Source organism: Cebidichthys violaceus, unplaced genomic scaffold (genome assembly GCF_023349555.1).
Source record: "Cebidichthys violaceus isolate CVI_PGR_0920_01 unplaced genomic scaffold, fCebVio1.0.p SCAF_29, whole genome shotgun sequence".
NCBI classification, from domain to species: Eukaryota; Metazoa; Chordata; class Actinopteri; order Perciformes; family Stichaeidae; genus Cebidichthys; species Cebidichthys violaceus.
Genome location: NW_027176472.1, coordinates 1,247,816 through 1,275,795, shown reverse-complemented (window position 1 = coordinate 1,275,795; position 27,980 = coordinate 1,247,816). Strand labels below are relative to the sequence as shown.

General features: G+C 43.3%; 2 protein-coding genes across 3 annotated transcripts; one reads left to right on the top strand and one right to left on the bottom strand.

Moving 5' to 3' along the window:
• Nucleotides 1–544: 544 nt before the first annotated feature.
• nisch (nischarin) lies at nt 545–21,384 on the bottom strand. Of its 2 annotated transcripts, XM_068722064.1 has the most exons (28): nt 21,056–21,381; nt 20,020–20,103; nt 19,621–19,803; nt 18,517–18,565; nt 17,478–17,641; nt 17,282–17,377; nt 17,079–17,174; nt 16,829–16,981; nt 16,595–16,663; nt 16,271–16,456; nt 15,721–15,849; nt 15,081–15,194; nt 13,455–13,629; nt 12,099–12,211; nt 11,924–12,009; nt 11,123–11,416; nt 10,490–10,785; nt 10,117–10,328; nt 9,417–9,874; nt 8,932–9,101; nt 8,735–8,798; nt 8,018–8,156; nt 7,724–7,874; nt 6,947–7,066; nt 6,588–6,752; nt 5,181–5,353; nt 3,906–4,096; nt 545–2,979 (listed from the first exon to the last, which is right to left on the bottom strand). In XM_068722064.1, the coding sequence occupies exons 1-28, from the start codon at nt 21,134–21,136 to the stop codon at nt 2,649–2,651; spliced, it is 4,542 nt and encodes a 1,513-aa protein (XP_068578165.1). In that variant the 5' UTR covers nt 21,137–21,381; the 3' UTR covers nt 545–2,648. The 2 variants fall into 2 exon arrangements, with proteins under 2 accessions (XP_068578165.1, XP_068578166.1); XM_068722065.1 differs by lacking the exons at nt 545–2,979; nt 3,906–4,096; nt 5,181–5,353; ... (9 more) ...; nt 11,123–11,416; nt 11,924–12,009 and having other exon boundaries at nt 12,123–12,211; nt 13,447–13,629; nt 21,056–21,384.
• A 2,879-nt stretch (nt 21,385–24,263) lies between these two features.
• wu:fb55g09 (coiled-coil domain-containing glutamate-rich protein 1) lies at nt 24,264–26,042 on the top strand. The gene has a single exon (XM_068722244.1). The coding sequence runs from the start codon at nt 24,735–24,737 to the stop codon at nt 25,398–25,400; it is 666 nt and encodes a 221-aa protein (XP_068578345.1). The 5' UTR covers nt 24,264–24,734; the 3' UTR covers nt 25,401–26,042.
• The last annotated feature ends 1,938 nt before the right edge of the window (nt 26,043–27,980 follow it).

Here is a 27,980-nt window from a genome sequence, read left to right as displayed (position 1 = left end):
GAAATCCTGTTTGGATCCAATCTTTCCATGTGATGAAGTTTCAGACAGCTGAATTAGTTTCTTATTACAACATTATACCCTGGAACATGAATTCTTTCCTATTGGTCGATTGACCTACTGGCACCCAGAGCATGCCGATCGGAGGTCAGTCCGCCAGTTCTGCTGATCGCACTTCCTCGTACAGTATCTCTGCCCTCGGTCTGTTTAAGTGTCCCTTCAAAAGGAAATCAGCCAAATTTAATGATGAGCCGCTCTGACAGACAGGAAATAGAGGAAGTCGAACGAGTTGAAAGGTGGCGGTGCGTTTCGTGCTGCTGAACCGCCAAGTCATCAAAATCTCGCTGAGCATTGAGGGTGATGAACTGCTGACGGGGACTTTTCTGTCTTTTTTCTATGTTTTTATGTTCTTTTGAAAACAAAACAGACAAGAGTTTAAAAATACTGAGATTATGAGTCAAACGTCCTCCCAACAATCCCCAATTTCTCACTAAATTGGAACTGAAACTTTCCTATAATTAATACCAAATTACACAGGTCTTTCCAGGAAATGTCTTTATTTTAGTTACAAAATATTAGGGAATTACAAACCCATAAAAAAGTGTTTCACATCACAACAGTAAGGTCTGAATGGAGTTTCAAAGATCTCTCCACCTTATCAGGGATAATTTGTGGTGGAGAATTGTGAATCCTCAATTTAATTGGCCTAAATATATTTTAACAAAAGGATAAAGTCTGTTGGTAAAATCCTCCAGTTCAGAGAAACACATTAAAAGATAGTTCTTTCTCTAAGTAGAACTCAGTAGAAGTTGTTCAAGACACAGGCAGTCAGACACTCAGTCAGTTTTAATACAAAGTGAAATTATTGATCCGTTACTCAAATTGGACTTCCACATTGTACTTCATGTTTGTCTGCAACTCTCTCGTTTCTTTAAATCAGGGCTTTAACTGTTCTTCTGCCACTTCCTTTTATTAACGTTTAGGACTATTTATCTTGTACTGCACTGACAACTCACAATTTTGACACTTGTTGTAAGACAAGATTTCGTAATACATCGTAAAATAGTTTTGTAGTTTGCTTCATGGCATCAGTTTTAGTTGGAAACAGGGAGCGACTCGTATCCTGTCGGTCAATTCCTGGTTAAATTGCTGCTTCAGCTGGACAGCGTGCAGACTGCGGTTAAACCCTCCTGATTCTTTTTAAGAATCAAACTGCTGTCGCAACACCAAACAGGATCGTTACATTCTTTCATTTTTCACTTTAATTCAGTGGCATTCCCCGTGAACATGACAAAAACATGTGATGTAAACAACAGTGGTGAGAGGTGTGTGTGTGCGTGTGTGTGTGTGTGTGTGTCAACACTGTCTGGCTTCCCATTTGTCAACAATAATGTACGAAAAACACAACATACAATGAAATAAAACAAGAAAATGTATAAAAAAAAATAAAACACTTAATGATAATACTTAATATGACATGACAAGAGTTCTTTTTGGAAATTTCATCAGAACTTGCGTGTTTAGTACAAAATCTGCTTCAGGATGTAAAACATCCGTCTGTCCCGAAACATACTTATATTAATATAATATTAATAAAAAGCTTCAGTATACAGTTCAATAATACTGCTTCATTAATTACAATGTGCAAGGAATAAAATGTTCAGAGAGCAGATTGTGCCGAGCAGCGGTGTGTGTGTGTGTGTGTGTGTGTGTGTGTGTGTGTGTGTGTGTGTGTGTATGTGTGTGTGTGTGTGCGCGCGCTACTTAAAACAACAGTCGAACATTTCTGGATATCCTCTTGTCACCTCAACCAGAATCCAAATGTGCAAACAAAAATCATTTTTGGTTTTAAGAGCAACTTAACATAAATAACAACATGTAAATCAGACAGCTTTGGAGTTGTTGGAGGGTGGATTTTTTTTTTTCTTTGCTTTTGATGAAGCTAGGCTAGCTAGGCTAGCAGTTTCCCCCTGCCTCCAGTCTTTGTGCTAAGCTAGGCTAACACGTCCTGCACTTATACTTGTGCAGGTCACACAGAGACGGAACTGATGTCCATCTTCTCATACGACTCTGGAGAGGACAGAGAACAAGAGGATTTGGCCAGAAATGACAAACTGTTCTTTTGAGGTAATGTTCACTAAAAACTAGTATAACTCCTGTGGACTGTCTGCAGCGCCCCCTGCTGTGCAACAACAGTCCGTCTGTCTGGTCGTGAGTCAAGTCCTCCAACGAATCTGTAAATCTTCTTCGTGCGAGACACTTTGCAAGAAAGTGAAGTTGTGCCAGAAACTCCCATCATTTCGGCTCAGTGTGAGGTCACAGGTCTGTAATGGCAGTCTGGTGTCTGTAGAGACCAAATGTTTTTTTTTTTTAGAGCAGACACTAAACGTGTGGGCGAAGCCACATCCCTTTCAATCGAAGCACAACTAAAGGGCCCCAGAATGCTTCAAACCAAGCGTCCGATCAGTCTAATTTGACTGAGTCACACTTTGTACAAACTACTTGGTTTGAAGCACATTGAGGCCTTTGAAGAGCCAGCCGAGCCCTGAACCCATGTGTGTAAATCATCCCCCCGTCATACGATCACCCGCCAACGACCAACCAAGTGCTGAACAGTCATCTGTCCGTCCGTCCATCCGTCCGTCCACCGATCAGCCCGTGAGCTCCACAGGAAGCTCCCGGCTGCACAGCGCCTCCCACTGGCGGGCGAGGAGCGAGATCAGCCTCTCTCTGCTGTCGGCTCCCGGGACGAAGACGCACCACTGGACCTCGCCCTCGGCGCCACTGCTGGCTCCGCCCCCTCCGTGCGGGGCCTCCTCCTCCCCCGCGGCGGCGAAGTGGTCCATGGTGAGGTGGCAGAGCAGGTCGGGGCCGGGCAGGTCATCGAACACCAGGGTCAGAGCCTGAGGGTAAGTCTGGTACCCCAGCAGGACCCGGTCCAGGTCCCGGATCCTCCGAGCCTCACGCAGCTGGTACCGCTCCCTGCAGGAGGACATGATGAGGAAGATGAGGAGGATGACTACTACCATACTGCTAAAGGAAAGACTCCTTTTACAATGTCACTTGATACATTGTTATCATAAAAATATAGATTATAGACGCTTTAAAGAGTAAATATCACAAATCATTCTCATCTCAAGATCCCCGTGCTTTTTCACCGTCACGGAGGCGAATGGTCGCAAAGAATTTGGATGAAATCATCACAACCGCAACTAAAAAGCTATAAATCGACACGTTTCTTTTTCATCGACAAGAGATACGCTTCAAGCAAACAGATATGACACAAACGGATCAGATTGGTTAGAGCTAAACAAAGAAAAACAGAGAACATGAACACGATGTCAGACTGAATTATGAAATGGCAATTAAGTGTAATTATGAGAATAATAAACGCTTGAGTTTTTCATTCCTTGCTCATTCACATTGTCCTGTTCCTCCTCACAATGACTGATTTGTGTTTTTAGGCTTCAGTGAATATTGATTTCTGCTTGCTTTGCCCCATGTTCCCTGAGACTGAACCATCTATACACACACACACACACACACACACACACACACACACACACACACACACACACACACACACACACACACACACACACACACACACACACACACACACACACTCTATTTCAGTCGGTGTCTACTCTTCTTCCTCTTTTCCTGCAGCAGACAAGCACAAACATGAAGGAACAGGTTGTTTTCAGCTTTCTCCCAAATTACAACGCTGCAGCGTTCAGGGGGAGACGACGCGTTTCACTGATTTTACTGTTTACCGTTTGTCGCCTTCTCAAACCTGAAGGTCTTCACTGTGAAAAATTCTGCTCTGAAGCGACTCCCCTGGATAAAGATGTACAGCGGTTTTTAAAGGCTGTGGTGAAGGAGGGCAGGGCTTCCAGCGCGTTCACCTGGAGGGGGGTTCTTTGGCAAAATCGGGCAGAGGATAGCTGACGTAGTCCTCGTCCAATAGGAACACGTCGGTGCCGGTCAGGATCAAAGTCCTGGGCTGGAGTACCGGAGACGGACCAGAGCCAGAAACGGAGGAGGAGTGGCCTGAGAGAGTGGAGCCTTGGCTGGGCAGACTGCCGGGGATTTGGACCTGAAGGAAAGAATGACTATTTTAGGTTTCAAATAGCAAATCTAAAAACAGGACCGGACCAGCTAAGACCTCACCAGTTCACATACAGAGCCAACGGATCAACAGAGGAGGCTGTCTCCACTGCCCTCACACGTGTTGAAAATAACAACACCTCCCTACCTCAGTACAACAAAGGACCTGATCAGAATCTAACACGGTCATCACACATCCTGGAGCTTCTTCCTCAGGCTGTGAAACACCTAAATTCATCCTCCGTCCACCACATATATTATTTTTTTGTGTTTTTCTTATGAAGCAAAGTGGAAGTACAAACCCTGTTGTAAACTGAACCCTTGGCCGATGAACCAAACAGTGACTCATTTACACATTCAGCTGCGTTTGTGTTCACATGACGAATTCTAGACCAATATTCACTCTCCTTTAGATCTGATTTGGTGTCCTTACTCCTGTAAAAAAAGAAACATCTGTCTCTACAGCTGTTTAATGTTTAGCTTTCCTCACCAGCAGCAGCCAAACATAACATTAGATCTGTGAGAGTGATAAGCAAAATGATGTAAAACCTTCAAGTGATATTAGAATATAAATTACTGATGCACACGGACAAATAATGGTTCTTAAATGGTTCTTTAAAAGGCAGTGTGGATCCACGAAGAACCATCACCTACTAAAGAACCATTTTATCTATTGGATGGTTCTACATGTTTGTCACATGGTCCTTTGGGATATTAAATGGTTCTTAATTCATGTTTGAGTTATTGGATGGTGGGGGATATGGAGATTATTTATATATATATATATATATATATATATATATACATATATATATATATATATATACACACACATGTTCAAATTTCAAAAATACACCTAAAAGCTCATTCATTCTTATCTTGTCTATTTTATGCACACTACACACAATAAGAAATCTGTCTTTAGAAAGTTGTGTGCTATTTTTAGGACGACGACGACGACGACCGTGCGCAGCTTCCTGAAGTCACGCTGAGGTCGGCAGGTTTGTCTAGAAATAGTTAAAAGCACGATAACGTCCATAAAATCACACATTAGAAAGGAAGAAGCCCCTCACCTGGAAGACCAGCAGATACAGCAGGACGTTGAAGGAGCGCGAGGACGAAGATGCTGCGCCGGCTGGAGCCTTCCTCTCTGCCACGATGAAGGTCAGGTCTCCCATCTCCTCCTCACTGGGATAAATGAACTTCACCCTGCTGCTGTGGACCAACTCGTAGTTCTGCATCTTACCTGCAGGGGTAGACAAAAATCACATCTGTCATGTTCATCACAAGCATCCGGGTCACGCTTTTGTTTCTATTTGAGCGAGGCACCCTAGAGTAGAGGAGGTACAGCTGACACATCTGAACTGCATGGGGTCTGTTTGTGAGAAAGTCTAATAACCAGGATGTTGCGTTGAAGGCCGAGCTGAAATCGACAGACAACATTCTGATGTAGGTGTTGCCATTTTCAAGATATGCGAGGGCTGAGTGGAGGCCGTGGAGACAGCGTCCTCTGTGGTCTCCGTCATCCACTGCAGAATCTTCAGGTACCAGGCGATGGGGGCTGTGTTGAAGCCGGTGGGGGGGAACACTCTCCTGTGACAGTGACATCAAATATCAGCGACGACATCTGTTAGCTGGTTGCCACATCAGTACACGACCAACCAGGGATGTTATCGGGGCCCAGCTTCTCCTCTCATCCGCTGTAGATGCTGAGAGTAACCGGTCCTCTGGAGGCGGGGCCGACCTGACAGGCGACTCTTTGTTCAGAGATTAAAAGCGAGGCAACGTGGTCTCTCTCACATGATGGGGACACTCTGGATCTCCTGCCACAGATCTTTAGTGGTGTTGGTGTGGAGGTCTCTGATCATGTGCAAGTCTGTACATTTAACGCAGTCCTGTAGAGCAGCTGTAGCTTGATGTAGCTTGAGGGCGATGGGGACAGCTGACAGGAATATTTGTGTAAACATGGTTGGTGTACCGTTTCCTCTGGTGGACATGCTGGTGGCGTTGAGGGGAAACAGATTTAAGTATGTTCGATTAAGATCACCAGCTATATTCGGCGATACGATTCTTGTGGTCTATTTTTAGAATTTGCATTGGGAATACGGTGACTGTATGAAAACAGATAAATATTATAAACGCATGTTTGTCGGCATTCTGTTGTTCTGATTTGTTCCAGCGGGGGAAACTATAATATTTAAATCTGATATTCGACAATGTTTTTCTTTCCTGGATAATTATATTTATGTATATTTCCCATTTAAATAAACAATGTTAAACATGATCTATCATGTTGGGATGTTGGGCTCTGGTCGGTGAATACATTGGTTCTGTAATCTCCTTCACTTTATATTGTTCCCATTACAGATTTGTATGCGTTCTGGCAACAGACATTTTAATGGATGGTCGCAAAGCAATCAGGTAGGATTCGATGTCAAAAACAGAGAATACATTTCCTCTGAGGCTCCCAGCATGGTTACCCGTGTTGGTGTTGGTGAACTGGGAGTAGAAGTCCTGATCTGACGGCTCTGGAGGAGGAAGCTGCTGCTGCTGCAGACTGAGAGCCGACATGAGCTCCTGAAGGAAGACGCCCGTCCCATAACTGTCCCGGCTGAGACAGCACACGATGTGATCGGCCGAACGACCTGCAAACACAAAGAGGGGGAGAGAGAGAGAGAGAGAGAGAGAGAGAGAGAGAGAGAGAGAGAGAGAGAGAGAGAGAGAGAGAGGATGCACGGTTAGAGGGTGACAGAGTAAAAGCAGCGTAAAGCAGAAGTTTGGTATGAATATTCATGAGCGGGGCTGACACTGGAGACAAGGAGCGCGTACATCCACTGACCTACAACTCTGAAGTACTGGTCGAACAGTCCCACGTTGACAGACAGCAGGTCAGACAGTCTGATGGACAGACAGCAGCACAGACAGACGTCCACATCTCCAGAGTCCATTGTGTCCAACACTGAGAGACAGACAGAGATATAGAAAGAAGAGGTTTAACACAGAAGAAAGTCTCCAGAGACAGCTGTGCCTCTTTGCTGCTGTTCTCTGTACAACGCTAAGAGGTAAAACAGTTTACTTTATTAGCTTAGCATAACTGTTAGCATAAAAAAGGTAAAACTGTTTTAATGTGATTATGTAACTCAAAGAAAGTGAAAATAATATCACAAACATATGCACATATATACATAAATGCCTTTGTTACCTAAATCTAAAAATATTGGATAAAATACTTTTTGGAAAACTTGCAAAAATACTACTGATTTATAGAGTTTTAGTACATGGTAGTACATGTAGTACTAGCAGTCAGTTAAGTTATTTTTAAAAACTTTTAACTAATAGATATCACCATGAAACTAGTTAGTTACTTAACTTAAGATTTCTGAAATTGTACGTTTTAATATACAAATGAGGTGTTATCCTAATAAATATTTGCTAACTTGCTTTAATTTCAAAAGCAGAAATCTGAACATTGGATGAAGCCAGGTTTAAAATTCTTGCTTCATTTTGTTGACATATTAAAGTGGAAGGATTTTACAGAGTTTGGGTGTTATTATAATTTATTTTAAATGTAATCTGTTCTCACTCTGGCTGAACCAATCACGTGCCTTCATCCTACCTGAGTGGTGACCGAGTGTGGAGGCGGAGTCTTCCAACAGGAAGTAGATTGTATCGGTGGAGAGCAGCAGACAGCAGGTGAGCTCAGACTCCGGAGACTTGTAGAGAACCACAGACAGCCACAGGACCTGTCTCACCTCCTCCGCCTCAGACTGACGCAACAAAAAGTACAACATAAGATGCGTCTCTGTCTAAATACGAACGCAGCATCAGGAACTGGGACAGAAACAGAACCAACTGGGCTGAGCAGCTCTGTGTGTGTGTGTGTGTGTGTGTGTGTGTGTGTGTGTCCTACCACTGCTATATAGCTGTGGAAGTAGGTCAGAAGCTGCTGTTCTCCGAGCCCAGCCAGGAGCTTCAGTCCTGGGGAGAGACCTGGCGTGAGGTGGGGGGACGGCTGGTTCTCCGCCACCTGGAGGCTGGAGGAGTCCCAGCTGAGGAAGAAGAGGAGGAAGAAGAAGAGGAAAGAGAAAAAATATCAACAACAGCAATAAGTCATCTCTCACGAGATGCGGTGGGAAAAGTGGATGCAAAAGATGATGTACATCAGATAAAACATGCAAATCCAGTTTCATGGTTTATCGCTGTAATTTATGTACCGAGCGGGACATTTAACATTGCAAGAAATAAACTATATATATATATATATAAAAAATAAACTATATTACCTCAAAAGTATCTCTGATGTTTCTTATTACTTATCAGCTGATACTAGTACATCTGTGATAAGATCATTCGGCCCATAATACCAAAAGTGAATCGGTCCAATTCTTGTGATGAAGTGCAGTGAAATTAAGCTTCATCAGGATCGTCTCTGCGTCATGGTTTGTCTTACGTAAATAAACGTCTCATAAACTGATAAATGAGTGCCCAGATAAGATTGGCACATTGCGTTGACAGAATTTAGAACAGTATGAAACTGGGACACACTGTGTGGCCTTAATCAAAGTACACGTGTGATATTAGCATGCGGCTGTAAATGCAGGCTATGATGGAGTAAACAGAAGTCTACCTGCTGGTGCTGTTTGATTTCCTCGAAGTGGAACAGCAGCACTGGTCTGTGGATCTGTGACGGCCTGAGAACAAACCCACAAGGAGGTCAGACAAACTGGGAGAAGAAACCAGCAGAGAAATAACTAAAGGAACCTATCAGCTGGAATACGGCTGAGGAAAAACTCCCTTCTTGGTGGCGAGTGTGTGAGTCTTCACCTTGCGGTGGACAGGGCCTGCAGGGCTGCGGCAGGGCCACCATCTTCAGCCCCTCCAGAGAGGCTCTCCTCTGGCTCAGCACCCCCAGGAAGGAGCTCCTGTTCTGGGCCAGAGGGAAGAGCAGCAGCAGCCTCTGACCGCCCAGCAGCAGCTCCACAGTGTGGCTCCTCCTGGTGGTTGAAATACAGATAACGGCGATATTTAAGAGCAAGGAAACTAAAGAACGGAGAAAACAATAATGAGAACATTAAATGTATGTAAAAATAAAAAAATTAAAAATCCGTCTAATCATACAACTTATCACTAAATATACTAACACTACTTACTTAGCTCGCTATAAAACGGCTAAATCAAGATACACAAACTTGATGCTGTCGTCGGCTTATAACACATCAGGCGTCTGTAGTTGTAAACTACATAACAAACAAAAAAATCGAGGGACTATAAAGTTAGAACATCCATTCGTCCAATCACAGCCTCTCTACCTGAGGTGGTGCTTTGGGTCGGGGCAGGACGTGCTGCTGGTTCTGTCCCCGACCTGAGAAGCTCTCTCTCTGGGGTGAAGCACCACGGAGCCGAGGGGCACACGGACCAGCCTGCACCAGGAGGAGGAGGAGGAGGAGGAAGAGGAGTGATGAAGGTCAGCGCTCCTCCTCTCTCTTTCTGCCAGCTCTCTGAAGTCCATCTTCAGCACCCAGAGGTGTCGGTGGGTGAGGAAGAGGAGAGAGGGGAGGCTGGAGTCCTCTCTCTGGGAGAGGATGTCTGACAGGAGCGGGTGGGTGTCCAGGGCAGAGGAAGAGGAGGAGGAGGAGGAGAGAAGGAGGAAGGCAGGATAGCCTCCCTGGGCTCCCTGACTCTCCTCCAGCTCCCAGGAGTTGGCGAGCGATCGGGGGAAGAGCTGAGGAGTGTTGTGGGGCTCCGGGTCAGTCTGAGACTTCGCAGCCTGGAAACAGAAGCGAGAAGGTTTTTGATTTGAAGGTGTTGCCACAACAAACTCCAGCCTGGTTCATGCTGCACACGTGACGCATCTTATGTTTCTACCTAATAAATTACATTTAAACGTTGTGATATTTAAAACTCCTTAGAAATACCTACTGATGTCACCAAAACTAAAAGGTTGAATTGAAATAGAAGCCGTCCTGTGTTTTGTAGGGAGTCTAAAAGGCTCATGCGCTGCTCTCTGACCTGGATCAGCACCGTCAGCTCGGTCCTGGTCTGCCGGAGCTCCTCGGCCTCCGAGAAGACGAACCAGCGGGTCGGACCGGCCTGCGGGCCGAAGGCGAGGCAGGAGTCGGGGAGGTCGGCGCCGCAGGAGAGGAGCAGCTGGGAGTACGGCAGCAGGAGGTCCACCTGTAGGCTGGACAGCACCTCCTCCACAGGAGGACTCTGCTCCTGGTCTGAGGACAAGAGAACAAGATCGCTCTAAATACTTCAAAATCATTATGCAACAAATCCACCACACTTCATGACATTCACTGTAAACAACAGCTGCAATGTTTTTCTTTGCTAAAGTAATAATTACTTTCTAGATCTCGCTTGGTCTTGTTTGTTTGTTTACCTGCGTCCTGATTGGTCCACGTGAAATCATCCGACAGGTACAGCAGGCCCAACAGCCGGTCCGTCAGCACCAGGCACACCTCCTTCTGCTCCACCTCCTCCTCCTTCACCCGAAGACAGTAGCACCACAGAACCCTGCCGACCTGCAGCTCCTCCTCGCCGCCACGCTGCTCCCCCTGGTGGCCACCGGGCTCCTCTGCAGGAGGAACGGCGAGCGACGTGGAGGAAGAGGAGCAGACCGACTCCTCGACGGAGTCATCCAGACCCATCTCGAAGTATCCGTCCCCGGAGCCTGGACTGGAACAATGAGCATTCAAAACAGTGGAGGAATTATGTTTTGGTACTTTTTTTTGTAGTTTTTATACATTTTCACATATTAATATTATGTATTCTATATTTTATTTGACACATCATCATCTCAGAAACCGCTTTACATCGCAAAAATCCTCAGAATCAGGGGGACCTTTTAGAAATCAGTTTTTAAGGGATCTCAGGGACCAGGTCTGAATGTAAGGAGATCCCAGACACCAGTGGGACCTTTGAGGGCTCCAAGAACCCACCGGGAATCCCAGAAACCAGTGGGGACGTCTGAAAGTCTTCGAAACCAGCGAGAGAAGGTTGCTGGTTAAATTACCTTGGACTTTCCACCTCGGTGTCCTCCACATGGGACTGGAGCTCTCTGGATTCAGACCTATTCTCTTCCTCCCTCTCCTCCTCCTCCTCCTCCTCCTCCTTCTCTTCTTCCTCCTCCGTCTCCCTCTTCTGCTCCTTCAGGGTGGAGCCGAGACGCTGGGAGAGCTGGGTAACGAAGTCTTTGTTGGAGGAGGAGAGGGAGAGCAGGTGAGAAGGAAGCAGAGGAAAGGAGGCAGCGCTGCAGGAGAGGCACGCGGTTTCAAGCGGCCTCGAGGAGGAAGAGCAGCAGACACAGCTGGAGGAGAACAAAGACGGGGAGGGAGATCGCTTTACACCTTCCATGATGTCATGATCACAGAAGAAACACCTTTTCAAATAGGACATCATTTACTCGCTTCAGTCATCCCATCAGCTCATAAACACAGATGGTTGTAGGTCAATAAAGTTTAATTAAAGTGAAAAAAAAAACAGAGCGTGAAGCAGCTGCATCTCCTGCTGGACGACACCTGATAAACTCTTTTTTTTTTTACCACAAATACTTTCTCCGTTTTAAGATACTGTCAATACTCAACACAATGAGACGCCACACTTCCTGTGTTTCACATTAAAAGTCTGCCTGAAAAAGTTTCTCTTGACGGTAGAATAACAGCAATCAAAAACAGTCTTTAAGGGATCAATAGAGACGGTTTTTTTGTGCTTTAAAGCGGGGGGGAGGCAGTATATCATTGGTGTCATTGGGCAAACAGTTGAACAGCGTAGAGATATCCAACAGTTCATGTCAACAATGTGATTTGATACGGACCAGATGTTACTTGTAGTAGTGGTACTTGTACTTGTAGGAGCTCCACAGAGTGTGTGTTCAGACAGACGGACGGCAGCTTGTAGTACCTGCAGACAAAACGCATGAAGCGACACACATTTACATTGTCGTATCAGGACATATTGTTCAACGGTAAACAGTCACGGGTGCGTCTCACCTGGGCGGGGTCAGCAGACAGGAGGTGTGCGTTAGTGTTAAAGCTTGCGGGGGGAGGAGCAGCGTCCACAGGGGGGAGGACACTGTGGGGGACTTCTCGTCTGCTCGTCACTTCTGAAACAGGAAACCAAACAGAGCGGCGACGCCGTGAGCCGAGGAGCACGCTCTGCTGATTCACATCTTTAAATATGACGATGTTTGTGCAGAGGACGTTTTAGCTAAATCAAACCAAATTGGGACGACGAATAACGCAATTATTAGATGGCTGCAGCTTCTTAATTATGAATAACTGATGCTTGTCTTTGTTTGAACATAAGTGAACTAAATATCTTTGGGTTATTGGTTTCTCTCACACCCACACACACACACACACACACACACACACACACACACACACACACACACAGCTAAAGTGTCTTGAACTTGCATTCTCTCTACTGGCCATCAGGGGGCGACTCCTCCGGTTTAAAAAAAAGAAGTCAAGGCTTCAAAACGGCAGATCACAAACCAACGTTCACCTCTTCCACACAGTCTATTTACAGACTAAATCGATTTATCGACTATGACAATAATTCATAATTGCAACCCTAAATAATATCACAAAAAATAAACAAACCCAGTTTCACTGGACGTGCATAAAACATTGAGACGTGCATTTGGTTGTTACGGTTTAGACTCTGACGTTTACACAGAGCGCAGCCTCTACTAAGCCAGAACAAGAGTCACGCGTCACAGAAGGAGGTTAGTGAGAATCAGCATCAGTCACACAACCTCCAGCCAAACATTAGTTCTCCTGTCGTCTGTTCATCCATCACTCAGCGTTTCGTAGAGACGCTTTCTCTCTAAATTACTTTAAACATGTCTGATCTTTGTTGTGAAGAATCATCTGACATATTCAATGTATGCTTTAATAATATTGGATTTGCAGATGTTTTGGTGGGGCTTTAACAGTCAGTGAAGCAGCAGCCGGCTCGACTTGTCGTCTGATAAATCGGACTAAATGTACATTTAATTTCTCATACAATACCTATAAAGCCCTAATTGGCTCGGCTGATTCTCCAATCAGACAGTTTATTTGGGATTTATTTGATCAAAGCTGTAAAAAGTGACTTAAAAAAAAAAAAGCTGTTTTCTTCTCCGTTAGATCAGAAAGTGGAGCGACTACAACAGGGAATATAAAAGCTGAGGAGATCTGGTTTAAAACAAGTCTGATTGACTGTAATGTAATGTAATGTAAGTCGTTCTATACGAGGAGTGACAGTTACTCGTCTGTCTGCTGCCTGACAACAGAAATAAATTAAACCCCCCCCCCCCCCCCCCCCCTCAGCTCTGCACAGCCTGATACATACATGATTACCTTGGCTGGGGCAGGCAGCCTGCTGGGCCGGACAGGAAGAGGAGGAGGAAGAGGAGACGGCAGGAGGAGCAACGGCAGAGGAGCAGCAGGAGGAGGAGGAGGAAGAAGAAGAGGGGGGAGAGGAGAGGTGAGGAGGTGCAGCAGCAGCAGCAGACAGCTTGGTCTCCTCACTGATCTGACGAGGAGGACAGAGAGGGAAGCCTTCAGAGAGCAGCGGTGGATCAGATCACATCCTCAGACCTGCAGCTGCTCCATCAGCAGCAGAGAAACTTCAGTCTGGGTTTTAAAGATAGCGCACCGATTTACTGCCAATCGACTGAGACGGTCCGGTAGCACTACTTGCACTAGTTGCATAATTACTGTATGTGTATGAGGTTGTGTTAATGTTTAAAGTAAACTAAGTTTAAGAACTAAAGCTGTGTTCTGAAAGTTCAAACATAAACCTTTTAATTTGCAGAAATCTGTGAACAAGCTGTAATCGATATTTCGCTTCGGTGAAAACCTTTGAGAATATTTGCGGACCACAGTTACCGTCTGCAGGAAGACCCTCGTACCGGTTTGTGTTCAGGAGATACTGTCAAACTGTCCAGACTGAAACGCATTAACTTCCTGTGTGGGCCTCCAGCTTGAAACATCCTGCTTGAAAGACGCAGCTTAAATACTTTAATTCAAGTTGTTTACTATGACTCTATGTACAAAAACACACTCGGCAATGATCCTTTTTATTGTTACAAAAGACAGAATGCTCAGAACTCTAAATATGGCAAAATGTGTCTCAGACAAAAACATCACTGGTGTGAGAAAATGCATTTTATGATGAACAAATGGAGAAGAAATGAAATGTAATTTGGCCACATTTTGATCCGTCTTCGGAGCCTGGTGGCAGAGCTCTGAATGGCCGTCTGATATGCTCCAATACGTCGGGTGTTGTACTTATTTGACAGCTGATTACCTTATTAGGACTAAGAATGGGGATGTGATCTTCCTAAACAGGTTGTCACTCTTTAAATGACTTACTTCTGAAGGGCGGAGCCCCAAACAGGAAGTAATCTTGGAAAACTCTTATATTTCACAAACTTTACCCTAAGGCTACAACCTCACACACCTCATCATGACTCTCTGATTGCGTCACATCTGAACTCTGCTGCTGACGTGCTGATCTGCAGGTCGTGCCGTTACACATGTATTACTCATGTACGTTAACGCAGGTCGGCTGCTGTCGTGACCGACAGAGATCCGTTGGTCATTAACTTCATCATTAGTCACATGTAATTGTGGTGATCTCTGATTGGTCTCAGGTTAAGAGTTACAGAACATCTACAGAAGGTGTTCGGGTTAATCCATTTGGAGGATATGATCACAGATTACAACTTAGAAAGATGAGACAATCAACAATGTTTTGAGTTTGACTCATTAAAAGTTCAAACGCATGAATTAAATTCCTCTGAAGAGATTCATAAATTACTTATTTACACTGTATGTATATAAGAAAACATTGATTATTTGAACTATTAACCTTCCGAAACGCTTTAATATTCTTCGGGCTGCAAACTGGAGGTCAACATAACTGTGGTAAAAGAATGAATAAGAGGCGGTGCGACGCTGCCCCCTGCTGGACGATCTTACCTTCTTGTCGCCGCTGCTCATCCTGTCTTTGACTTCTTTGGCTTTCTGAATGGCTTTCAACACTTCCACCGTGTCCAGCTCCTTCTCAGTCGTCACCGTACCGTCCAGACAAACCTGAGCACAGACAGAGGATGAAGAAAAAAAAAACGTGTCGAGTCAAGAGTATTAATAGCAACAGCTGAAGTAGCAATATTGGTAGACTAGAAGTACTGAAGCATGAGCAGATGCTTCGGTAGCAGCAGTAGTGGTACTTGTAGGGACCGAAATGTTAAAAGGATAGTTGGGATGTTTTGAAGTGGGGCTTTAAGAGGTATTTATACATAGTCGGTGTATTAACTACAGCAGAAGTACCTTCATAGGAGCACGGGAAGGTACTGCTGGGAACATCATTTAGACAAAAAATAAATAAAAAAAAGGCTCACCTAGAACACTTCAAGGGTACGCTGTGTTCAGAATACTTTACATTAACATTAGCAGCAGTAGGTACAGAGAGAGAAGCAGTGTGACGGTCGTTCACCTGTTCCGCAGCACAAACAGCCGTAAAAAGCAACGGTAAAGCAAGGAAAACCTTTTGCTGCTGTAGAAGCAGAAGCAGTAGTACTCGTACAGCGGTAGTATTAAGGGTGTGATGGTGGTGTACCTCTGCTGCACGGTCTCCAAACTGGGTCAGCACTTTGGTTCTGTAGTCTGGGATGATGCACATGGGGTTATTGGACAGGTTGAGTTTCTCTAGACACGGCAGAGATCCGATGTTCCTGATCTCCTCCAACTGGAAAACAAAACAACACACACACGCACACACACACACACACACACACACACACACACACACACACACACACACACACACACACACACACCAAGTCAGCCTCGTTAAAGTCTGGACTCGTCACGTGATCTGTGTCAGTGATTAGGTTGTTTTTACTAAGTGTGTAATGGAGAATCAAAAAGTAGAGAGGTGACAGAAAGATGTTGGATGACTGAGGACCTTTATATCTACTATGTTGGTTTTGGCGCCCCCTGAGGACAAAGGCGGTGGTGTTTCAGAGCACCAGAGGCCCTTTAAAAAAAACCTCTGTTTCCTTTCTTTTAATGCAAAAAATGATGAAGCAAACATTCCTGTTGCACAATAAAGTATATATAAGATTGTTTTTTCTTGTATGTGTTTACGTCACTTTGAGTGTGATTACCTGGGCCAGCTGGTTGTGGCTGAGGTCCAGGTTGACCAGCGAGTAGAGCTTGGTGAGGCCGGTCAGCTGGTCCAGCTGGTTGCCGGCCAGACTCAGAGTCTTGATGTTGCCCAGACGGGTGTGAGCAGCTTCCAGGACCAGCAGGCTGTTGTAGGACAGATCCACGTGGACCAGATTGTAGAGGTGCTGCAAACACAGCTTACAGTTAGTTCAGTGCTACTGGTGATGACAGACTACCCATCTGTAGAGGGTGTGAGGCTCTAGAAATGAGACTGACGTGAGGGACAACAGAGCTGGTGGGTTCTTCGTCCCGCTGTCACATACCTGGAGGTTTTCCACTGTGGACAGCTGGTTGTGGCTCAGATCCAGAAACTCCACCTTCGGAATCAGTTTCTGCAACAGAGAAATGAACGCAGAGTCAGCACGCAGAAACCGATGTATGGCACCTAAACTTTCCTTCATTCACATACGAGTAAAATCTCGATAACGTGGCTCTGAGATGTAAGAAATGGACTAGAGACACTCGACTGCGTTTAGCTTTTTCAGCGTGCGTCTCACCACCGAGCCGTCGATGGTGCCGATGTCGTTGCGGCTCATGTCCAGCGTGGTCAGGTTTCTCCACACGGGGATGACGGCGGTGACGGGACAGCCGGACTCGGCCCCCTCGGCCTCCCACTGCGAGAACTCGCTCGCCTCCGGGACCAGGATCGACTGGAGGCGGCCAAAAAAAACCGACACGCGCATCAGCAACGCGACGTACAAAAGACACCGCGTGGAAACTACAGAGACGCATTTATGAGTAGTTCACCATCATAGTTTCCGTGGAGTGGTGGATACTCAGGGTTGCCAGACTCGACCTCAGAGACGACAGACCTCGGATCTGCTGAGAGCTGCCCTCACTGATCTGAAGACAGAGAGAGAGACGGACGTTATCATCCACATATTGGCAGGTTTTAGGAAAAGAGTACAAATAAAAACCTTCATCAGCATCTGTTTTAGACAGACAGTTACCTCTATCTGGACTAGTGATTTGAAGACGGACAGGTCGTAGGGGAGGCTGTTCTCCTGGATGTTACTGGTTCCTACCGGGCCTCTGGTCCCAGACATCTGACCAACACAGACAAAAAACCAGTGAGAACCTTCAACACGTCTGCTCCTGAGAGGAAGGTCTCTCTCACTCTCACGATGTGGATTTGAGGTGCGGGACCTTGAGGTATCGCAGCCTGCAGGTGAAGTCGAGGATGTGTCCCAGGTCGGTTTTGGCGTCTCCGTTACAGCAGGTTGGTTTGGCCAGACGGAGCTGCTGGGAGACGGAGTAAAGCTGCAGCGGACGGAGAGAAAACACCTCGCCGGCCTGCAGCAACTGCTCACCTGCAGCGCAACAAAACAAACAAAGTCAAAGCTTCACAGTTCAACGTCTACAAATCAGATGACAACACCAGCAACATTCAGCAATATTGCTTTTTATATGGTAGTCAGAATACATTTGGTTGTATAAACATGAACTGTGACGACCAGAGAGGAAACTTGAACTGTTCTTTTATGGAAAGTGGATTAACGATGATTGATTGAAGATTATTTTAGACTTCTAAGGAACCAAAAAAAACAAAGAGAAAACAGTGCAGAGTCTAACGTGAAGAAACAGGATTTACTTAACAGACTGCAGTTCCACAGGATGTCGTTATGCAATCAAAGAAGCAGTGCATTGCACATAACTTGCAACCGCTATCTGCCCCATCTCAACGCCAGTTTCACAAAAGATATTGCGCTAATTACATTACAGCTAAAAATGAGTTTTGCAGCTGAGTGCAATTTGCCCATTTTGCAGATGTAGAGGGAAGAAATAATTTCTTTGTATAATAAATGTATTTTTCCTCAAGTATTTAAAAAAATGTATGAGAGCTTTATTCCTTTATGTTTCATCACACATCTGTCACTGCATCCCAAAATAAATGAGTTTGAGAAGACGCGCAATCCTTTTGTGAATTTATTCCCTCAGTTTAAAAGTTGTTTTTTTTTTTTTTTTATTCACTGACATTTGACCAAATCACTTCTACATCCTTGTGGTTGAATGAATGTGTATTGTCCCTGATTAACAAAGTACAGAGCAGTCTGGCTCACTGCACCTCATCTCTTGAACGGACCGGTATGCTGTAGTAATAACTAGAGGGAGGACGCTTCAGCGGAGTGGAAACACTCCACTGAAGGAGTCGACGGTCAGAAACACTAGATGAGAGGAAGCTGACCTTTATGAAACAACTCCTCCGCCAGAGCTGCTGTGATGCCGTTGATCTCCTGAAAGAAACAAAGACTTTGTTAAAAAAAAAACTGGATTAATTTCATAATAACAAAAAGTTAAGCTTAAAAGTTAAACCATCTTATTTCTTCACTGCTCGGCAGACAGACGGACCCGTTTACATTACAGAGTAAACAACAACAATGCAACCGTTTTCTAACTCATCTGAGACGGTCACACGTTGATCATTTCACGTCACACGAGTCCTGAGGACTCGGAGAACAATGGTCTGCTGTTGTCTCGACATCATCATCATCATCATCATCATCTGATCACAGTCACTGAGACCACAAAGATGTCCTGGAGCCACGCTTCTCAACCACATATCGTTGTTACATTTTACACTTTACACTTTTCTGCCTTTCATCAACTTTTGACATGACCACCATGTAAAAAAAACAAAAAAAAACAGAAGCCTAAAAACTGAAGTGAAAATGCTTTTTGACCTGGTTTCAGTCTGTCATAAAGGTTCTGACACAGCATTTAAAAAAGAGACCAGCTATTTATCTCAGATATTTACTTAATCTGTCAATTATTATTATATATATATATATATATATATATATATATATATATATATATATATATATATATATATATATATAACTAAAATAAAATGTCAACTTCTTTATCTCTGACTAAAGATCTTCAGTTTACAATTACACCAAACAGAGAAAAGCAGTACATCTTCATGTTGGAGAAGCAGCAATGGTTTGCCATTTTGCTTTATAAAGTCCAGCTTTATGGAAGAACAAGAATTAAAATCACTGGAAATTTACCAGAAATCTATTATTGGACTCAACAGTTTTGGGTCCCGCTCCATAAAGAAACGTTTTTCCCCAGTTTGCTGTGGGACAACTTTACTGGTCTGCACAGAGCCTCGACCTTTGAGATGAACTGGAACAACCAGAAGGCTGTTTATAGCAGCAGATGAATGCCCATGGGATGGAAACACACATCCAACTGCAACATCAGGTGTAGTACTAGCAGGCTGAAGCACCTGCATAGTTTACTGTCCATGCGCAGAGGTTGTAGCAGCCTCAGGTGAACTCACATAGAGGTGAAAGTGCAGGAAGCAGGCCAGCGGAGTGGGCGTGGCCTGTGGGAACTGCAGCAGGAGCGTCTGCAGGTAGAGCTCCAGCTCCTTCTGCCGCCGCTCCACCAGACTCTTTGAGTTCTTCCCCAACATCTTCTTTGGAGGGAGCAGCCCTCGGTCCACCTTCTTCTCTGCCGTCAACTGCAGGGAGACGCACATCAGGATTACACATTGTGAAGCGAAAAATGACAAACCTTGTCCGGGTGCAGCTTCTGAATTAAAATTGAAACTGAATTAAAAACACACATGTTGTCCTGCTGTTAGTTTACCTGGACAGACCACAAAATAAATGTTTGGTGAAAGCGATCACGCCTCTCACTCTGAGCAGATTTAAGCCGACCTGCTCCGGTCTCTCACCTTCTCGTGGAGATCGTGGAAGTCACTGTAGCGGTGCTTCACGGTCCACCTGTGCTCTCCGTCCGACACCTCGATGATATAGACCTGAAACACAGCACAGCGGGACACTCGGCGATTACAAAATCTGCCCAAACTGCACGGATGCTCCAATAACTACATGAAGAAAAAGATTATCAGATGAAGTTCCAAACATAAGGCACGTGATAATAACACTTGAGACATCACTATGACAGCTCCAGCAGATAAGGAGGAACCACAAGACGCGGGTGAAAAAGCCAGTTCCAGTAAGCAGACCATAATCTAATGTCCAAAGTCAATGGTGAACCTTCAAGTTCACCCTATAATGCAAGTTTTTAGGTTATTTATTTTCATATGCACAGCAATACAAAGAAGCAGTCCTTAGTTAGTATTTTTGTGAACAAGGCAGTTTTTTTTTCTTTTGAAATTGATATCTCCATATTGTTCAGACGAATATCTACCATTCAAACTGCATTTGAAACGTCCATTTCCCTTCCTTTGTTTGCAATTTGAACTGTAACGATAACCCTGATCAATATCTTGCGGTGTTAGTTATTGTTAAAAATATATTCTATTGGGAATACAGCACTCTGGGAGAATAGGACACAATGTTCATTGGGATGACCCCATTCTTTCCACCGCCATGTCTGCGATTGTCAAACATAAAAAGGTGTCGACCGTTACACCGTATAGTCGTAACATGTCATCCCTGAGCCTGACAGCACAATAGAAAGCTGCAGTTGGAGGAAACGTCGTTAACGAGCTAAATTAGCAGTCAAGCTAAGTTAGCAGTTAGCTTGTCAGGTCTGTCGTTCTTTATTAGTCCAGCCTCATGCGGATAAAGACATAATGACTAATAGGGAAAACAGTATAATAACTTAACACTGTATGTATGGACTGGTAAAAGCTATTTCTTCAACATTAACCCACTGTCACTCTGACAGAGCTGAAGCTAATGGTAGCTACAAGCTAGCTAAGCTAACGGGCGCTAGGCTCGAAGAACCCGGATGTAGCTTACGGTGTAGTTTTCCACCAGCTCCGACCCAACGACACACACGTTCCTCTCCGAAACCTCTTCTGGAAAAGAGGCAGGTTCCATCTTGAGATCGCGAAGAAGCAACTGGTATCCGTCATTAAGTAATGACACTCTGAATTAAAACGGCTTTAGAGGATTCCCGGCTTCTCTTCTCAGTTAGCCGCCTCTGGACGCCATGTTTGTTGTGATGCTGAACGAAAGCAGCTGACTGCTTTCAAAATCCTCAAACTTTATGTGTAGCTTTCCAGTTGACAGGTTTTTTTTCCTCCACAACGTTTTCATTTCAGGAAAATATCTTGTTTCATGTTGAACGTTTATCAAACATACGCGACATAGACCACACCTACAATAGAGGTCAAATAAAACGGAAAGAAAAGAGTTAAATGATCGAAACTCACGATCTTTGTCCGATAATGGGAACACGTGTCATCTTTCAAACGGATTTATCGCGAGCGTTGTGATTTTGTTTATTAATAGCAGCTCACAGTGGTAGACATTGGTATATGAGGTTTTAATACATCCATGTATCAGGATCATTGACAATGTCAAAGTTATATTTATCAAATAATTGTATTGAGTAAAAAGTACAATAGTACCCCCTGAAATGTAGTGGAGTAGAAAGTAACATACAATGGAAAGAAATAGTCAAGTAAAGTACAAGTACCTCAAAAATGTACTAGGCTACTTGAGTAAATGTACTACATTCCACCACTGGATTTCATCATATATCTGTGTACCTGCCAGTGTTAGCACAAGTACTCATGGCTTTTACTTAAGTAAAAGTAGCAATACCTCAGTGTAGAAATACTCTGATTTAACGTTTAAGCATCATTTTACTGTTACAGCTGCAGGTGAAGCACATTTTGATTACTTTATATACTGTTGGATACCTTAAACTATTACACAGTTTCATATTTCATGAATTAATTACATATTTTGTATGAAAAATCTTAATCAGTAAGATATTTTTCTCTGAAATGTAGTGGAGTACTGTTGAAGTATACTCAAGAGTAAAATCTCAAAATGTATGTACTTTCCACCCGCTGGTATCTGTATAACTCTGTACTCAGATTAGAACATTTTGGGAATTGACCAGTATCATAATGTAGACGCAGAATTGCAATTTGTTATAATTAATCTTATTTTATTTCAGGGCAACAAGTAGAAGTTTGAAATAGTAAAACCAAGCTTTGCAAATATTTTTGTAACTATTAAGTCTCCTCATTAAAGTACAAAAACAAGCGATATCCGTGTTCTTTTGTCATGATTGTTGTACTTTCCTAGACATTTGACCAACAAAGAACATAAAAAGAGGTGTTTTTTTGTTGCTATGAGCCTCATAAACTCCAACCTGAGATTAAAAAAAATATATATGAGCTGGATTACGAGGACGAGTGGTGAGGACTTCTTGTGTAGAAATCAACTAAATTGTCAGTGGATGTGAGATTATTGTCGCTTAATGTGATCATCCTCCAGCGTTTATTCTGCAGATGAGTCAGGACTCCATAGCAAGAATCAATCCAATCAAAATCCATTTTCACTACAAATGCAATCAGCTTACTAAACTCACACTGTTGTCGACCGTGTGCAGGGTGACACACATCAGAGAATCCAGGACAAACACTGGTGGTAAAGATCTAAGTATAGCAAATGAGTCTCTTCTAATCCAGCCAACAATTTTGCTGGATGGATTACAGTAAACACTGAGCCCCCCTCCCCCCTTCTTCTGCTTCAGTGCTCTGTGCAATATACACTACAGCCACATGGGGGCGCTAGTGCAGCTGCAAACATATAGTCACGTTATGTCATCCATGCATTGTTGAATTGAGATGACCTACATGTGTCTGAACAGAACAGAACTGTGAGAGCAGGGATGGTTTTGGTGCTCTCGCTGAGGATGAAATGTCATTCAACATAGCAGCTAAAGTGTGCTGTTGCTCATTTTGCATTGATTCTTTTTTTATAGTACATGTCCTTAGTTTTTGATTACATCATCTGGTTGGATGATCACAAACAATGCTGGCTTTGAGCTAATGTCAGCATTGCTAACATGCACTCAAAGACAATGCTAACGTGCTGATGTTTCCATGCAGCCGCTCTGAGGCTCATGGGATTGTCATAGATTTTGCAGGAATTTGCTCAAAATACCAAACAGAAAGGGGGGGGGGGGGGGGCATTTATGAACTAAAACTTCATGACAGTCCATTCAATAGTCAAGAGATTTTTCACGAATATCACAAATGTGAACCTCATAGTGAAGGATAGGGAAAGTCGGTAGGATGCATTTTCTTGGGACCATCAATGTCTGTATGAGATTTAATATTAATGCATCCAATATTTAATTATATATCTTAGTTAGGAACAAAGCGGTGGACAGACCCACATAAAGAAGCACTTTATGGTTCCCTCTATAGATCATGCTAAATAGTGTTTGATTTCATTTCAAACCAGATTTGTTTTTAGTTTAGAGGGTATGATTTAAATTGTGTTTGATATGTATTCTCATTATTATCTACCCAGGAGCTTCTTCATTGCCAGTGTTTTAGTACATTTTGTAAAAAAAGAAAAAAAAAGTTTAATGAAATCTTATTCTAAAAATAAATGTCATTTCTTCTTCTGCTTCTTTATTTTGAGTGGCATATCTATTTGTAGACAAAAACCCAAAGTTCTTCGTTTGCAACGTAACGTTGTATTTAAGGAAACTGTGCTCACCACTGCAACAGTATTTTCATTTGTACAAGTCCACGTGGGCTGGGCACTTGTGTGTCCATGACACAATAACGAACTATTTACAGTGGCTACCACTGTGCTCGTGTCCCAGTGCTGCTGGTTGTTGTTGCTGTACAGTGTGTCTGTTGTCGGAGGGGCGGGCAGTAACGGCAGCAGCTGTGGATCAGATTTCCGCTGCTAAAACTGAAGCGGACTGAACCATCCGGCTGCGGGGGAGAAGCTTAACGGTTATCACACCCACGTACAACCCGAGGCACCATCACGCCGACATATATGTTTTTATTATCTTATAGAGGTAGTCAGAAGTAATGTCTTGTAGAAATATATCGTGTTATAATGTTGGTGATAGGTAGTGGACACGCTTGCTAACTCTGACACACCCCTCCTTCTGTTAAACCTGTGAATGGATCGTTCCAGCTCTTTATCCAGGCTGTGAGAGGAAGGCAGAGCCACAGTCTGTGCTGGTCTGAGCTGAGTACACTCCACTTGCTGGCCTTTAAACTGAGAGAGAGAAAGAGAAAAAAGCAGCTTTAAATCAACTAGAAGACTCTTAAAAACCCCTTTTAGCAGCTCATTTCAGGTCACTAATCAGAGCTGCAAGAAGCTGTAATTTGACTTTCAGAGAGGTGAAGAAGAGAGATTAGAGAGGAGGGCGTGACAGGGAGCCAGCCGAGCAGGCAAGCTGCTGCCGCAAGGGGAGGAAGAGCAGGCGATGCATCAGCCAAAGCCAGAGGTCAAGAAAAAAAGCGACAGAATAGTGAAAAGGTAGACATCACAGAGAGGAGGGTCATTTTGTGATCTGAGCCAGAAACCAGCCTCTCTTTGTTGTTGTGTGGGGCCAACCGAGCAGGGAGGAGGATGTGAAGAGAGAGAGAGAGAGCGAAAGCTGCAGGGAGAAAGGGAGGCGACTGCAAAGAAAGACCAGAAAAAAATGCTTTCAGAGATGATGTGCAGGAGGAGCTGCCAGCAGCAGCAGCAGCAGCAACAGCAGCAGCAAGATGGGAAAGGGGCTCCACAGAGGGACCCTTCCAGCCGCAGGAAGCACGGCTGGGTCAAGAGCTGCAGGGGGCGCCAGCAGGGGCGGAGAGGGGGAGGGTGGCCAAGAGGGCGCAATCACCACCAGCAGCCCCCTCAACGTCATCATCCACACCGACACTTCCCGAGGCCGGTGGTGTCCCTCCGGCCCGTCAACGTCAAGGGGAACAGAGCGAGGGGCATGCGGGCCCCCAAGAACACCAACCAGTTTCTGATGCACGAGAAGTACCAGATGCTGCACATGCGCTCCGACTCGGTCGGGAGCGACAGCGGCAGCAGCAGCTCCGAGAGCGACGTGGAGCTCACGGACATGGACTCGTACCTGGGCGTCCTGGAGAATGCGAGGGGAGCCCTCTTGGACAGTCCCAACCCACACGGCTCGACGTCGCCGCCACCAGGACAGATTGTGGTACTGCACGAGGACAGTCTGCGTCTGCACGAGGACAGTCTGCGTCTGCAGGAGGACAGCATGCAGTATTTCCCCTCTGAAGATGACCTGATTAAGAGCCAGAATTTCATGCAGAGGGACTTTGTTGAGTTCTGTGACATCCTGACACCCTGAAGGGGAAAGTTCAGGGGGCCATTTTGTTCTCGGCAGTGTTTAAACTCAAACCTCTGACAGAGCGGGGTCAGGTTTGTTCCGCTTCATGCTCACAGACATTTAAAAAAAAGAAAAGAAAAGTCTCCATCTTATCAAGTCATTTAGCCTTAAATGTTAAGAATCTGCTTGCAAGGTGAGATGATTCCAGCAGAATTGAACTTTAAAACAAATATTTTTTTAAATTGAGTGTCATTTTCTTAATACTCGTGCAGTTATCTGCCTTAGTTCTTCTTTTTTGAAGATGCTGATAAATTATCTCACCATGTTGGTATTTTTCTAGATTTAAGACAAAAAAATGTGAACTGAATGCAAAATGAAATGACATTAAGAAAGATGTTTTTTTACTTTTCATATTTGGTTCATCATGTACAATGTGTCCAGGTGCTGTAAAGTGCTGCCTTTCTGTTGTTGTTGTTGCACACAAAGAGAGAAGGGTTGGGTGGTGGGAGTGAGCCCAAACAGCCAATCGGCATCGAGCTAACTGGATTAGGCTGCAGATGATTGGCTGATGCAGACTGTCATTAACCAAAAAGCCATTTACTGTACAAAATAAAAAAAGAACGAAAAAAAAAAAAAACACAAATAAAAATCTGGTTGATGTAACGTGGGCTGATTGATTGTCTTTGTGGATATCAATGAGTGCAAATTAGATATAAATAAATATGTTTATTTGTGAGGCTCAGTGTGTCACTGAGTCACTATGTTAGCTCAGAGTGATAATGCAAAGTTAAACCATGTAAAAATACATTTTGAGTGTTGCTCACGTTCATTAAAACATGTGACATGACAATATGTGAGAGGAGCAGCAAGAACAGACACGAGCAGTAAAGAAAAACATTAAAGAAATATAACTTTGAAAATAAAAGTAAAGAAATAACTTTTTTTGGGTTGCATAGGGGATAAATTAATAGGTGACGTTGACTTGGTTCGATTTTATTCAGTCACAAACCAACACACACTTGAAATAGACACAGATGAAATGGAAGCGTAACACAAGAATAAAACGGTAAAACTTACTCCAGCATGCTGGAGTGACATGCTGATTTACTTATCGTGAGTATCACTTATTACACAAACAGTACATGAACTAAGACAAATACGTTTATTCACACATATGTAAAGCTATGCACATGAGCTCGTTACATCTGTTTTTAAAAACTCTTCCTCACACAGTATTTTCATGTCTAAGCATAAAGAGACTATTCAGAAATTTTAGACGGCCATTAAAGCAGGAAGGAGGGAGAAACACTGTGTTCCTGAACTGAGAGCTGTTGAAGTGGACTACATGCAGTGAAGTGGGCTGGTCACGCCCACGGGCAGGCAGATAAGCCTCTTTGTGTTGGTGTGTCATAAACTAATAATGGTGACGGGTCAAAATGAGCAGCAACTACTGGGAAAAAAAAGTGTTTGAAGGAGACATGTAATGCTCATTTGCAGGCTCATGCTTATGTTTTGGGTCTCAGCTATGCTCACATTCTTAAAAGTTAAAAACTATTTTTCTCACATTGTCTATCTCTATATATAACATATATATATATATATATATATATAACATATATATATATATATATATATAACATATATATAACATATATATATATATATATATATATAACATATATATATATATATATAACATATATATAACATATATATATATATATATAACATATATATATATATATATATATATAACATATATATATATATATATCATATATATATATATATATATATAACACATATATATATATATATATATAACACATATATATATATATATATATATATATATATATATATATATATACAGACAGACATATATGTGTGGGAAAAATACAGTTGCCAATCTACAAAGACAAATGTCCTTGTTCTTGAAGCTTTCTTGTCCTTTTTGACCAATTTTAAGAATATGAACTTCTTTTAGATGATTTAAAGCAATATTATAAATTAATGAACAGCTTAATACATTAAAATATGTCATTTTTAGTTAGCTGAATCACACCAAATCACATGAATCCCATTAGTCAGAGGATGAAATGACAGTTACTGCTACTCTTTTAAGCTAGGCTAGTTAGCCTTTAGCAAGTCTAGCTTAGCTAGTTTGTTCCTCCATTTTTACTAGATTTACCTACCGACTCATTTAGTTATGTATGATAACAAACTGAACTACCAAGATGTTACAGAGTGATACTTTGCAATATATTATTATTATTCATATTGTTTAGGGGGAAAGTAGATTTGTCTTTAGCTAGCTAGCTTTGGCAATACCACCGGTTAGCTTAAACTCCAAAGTTACTGAGCTACGACTCTTTTGCGTTAGCTGTGTAATTGACTGTTTCTCTGTAGCAGAGAAGTGATTTGGCTATTTAGTTTTTACTTGAATTAAAGGCTACATTTCTTTTGCATAATCATTTCTTTCAACAGATGTCAACTCAGCTTTCACATTTAGGCCACTTGCTGTGTTCAGTCAAACTATTAAATTGTATATATTAATTGTTATATTAGGACACTTTAGGTGTCATTTCATCCTGTACACCA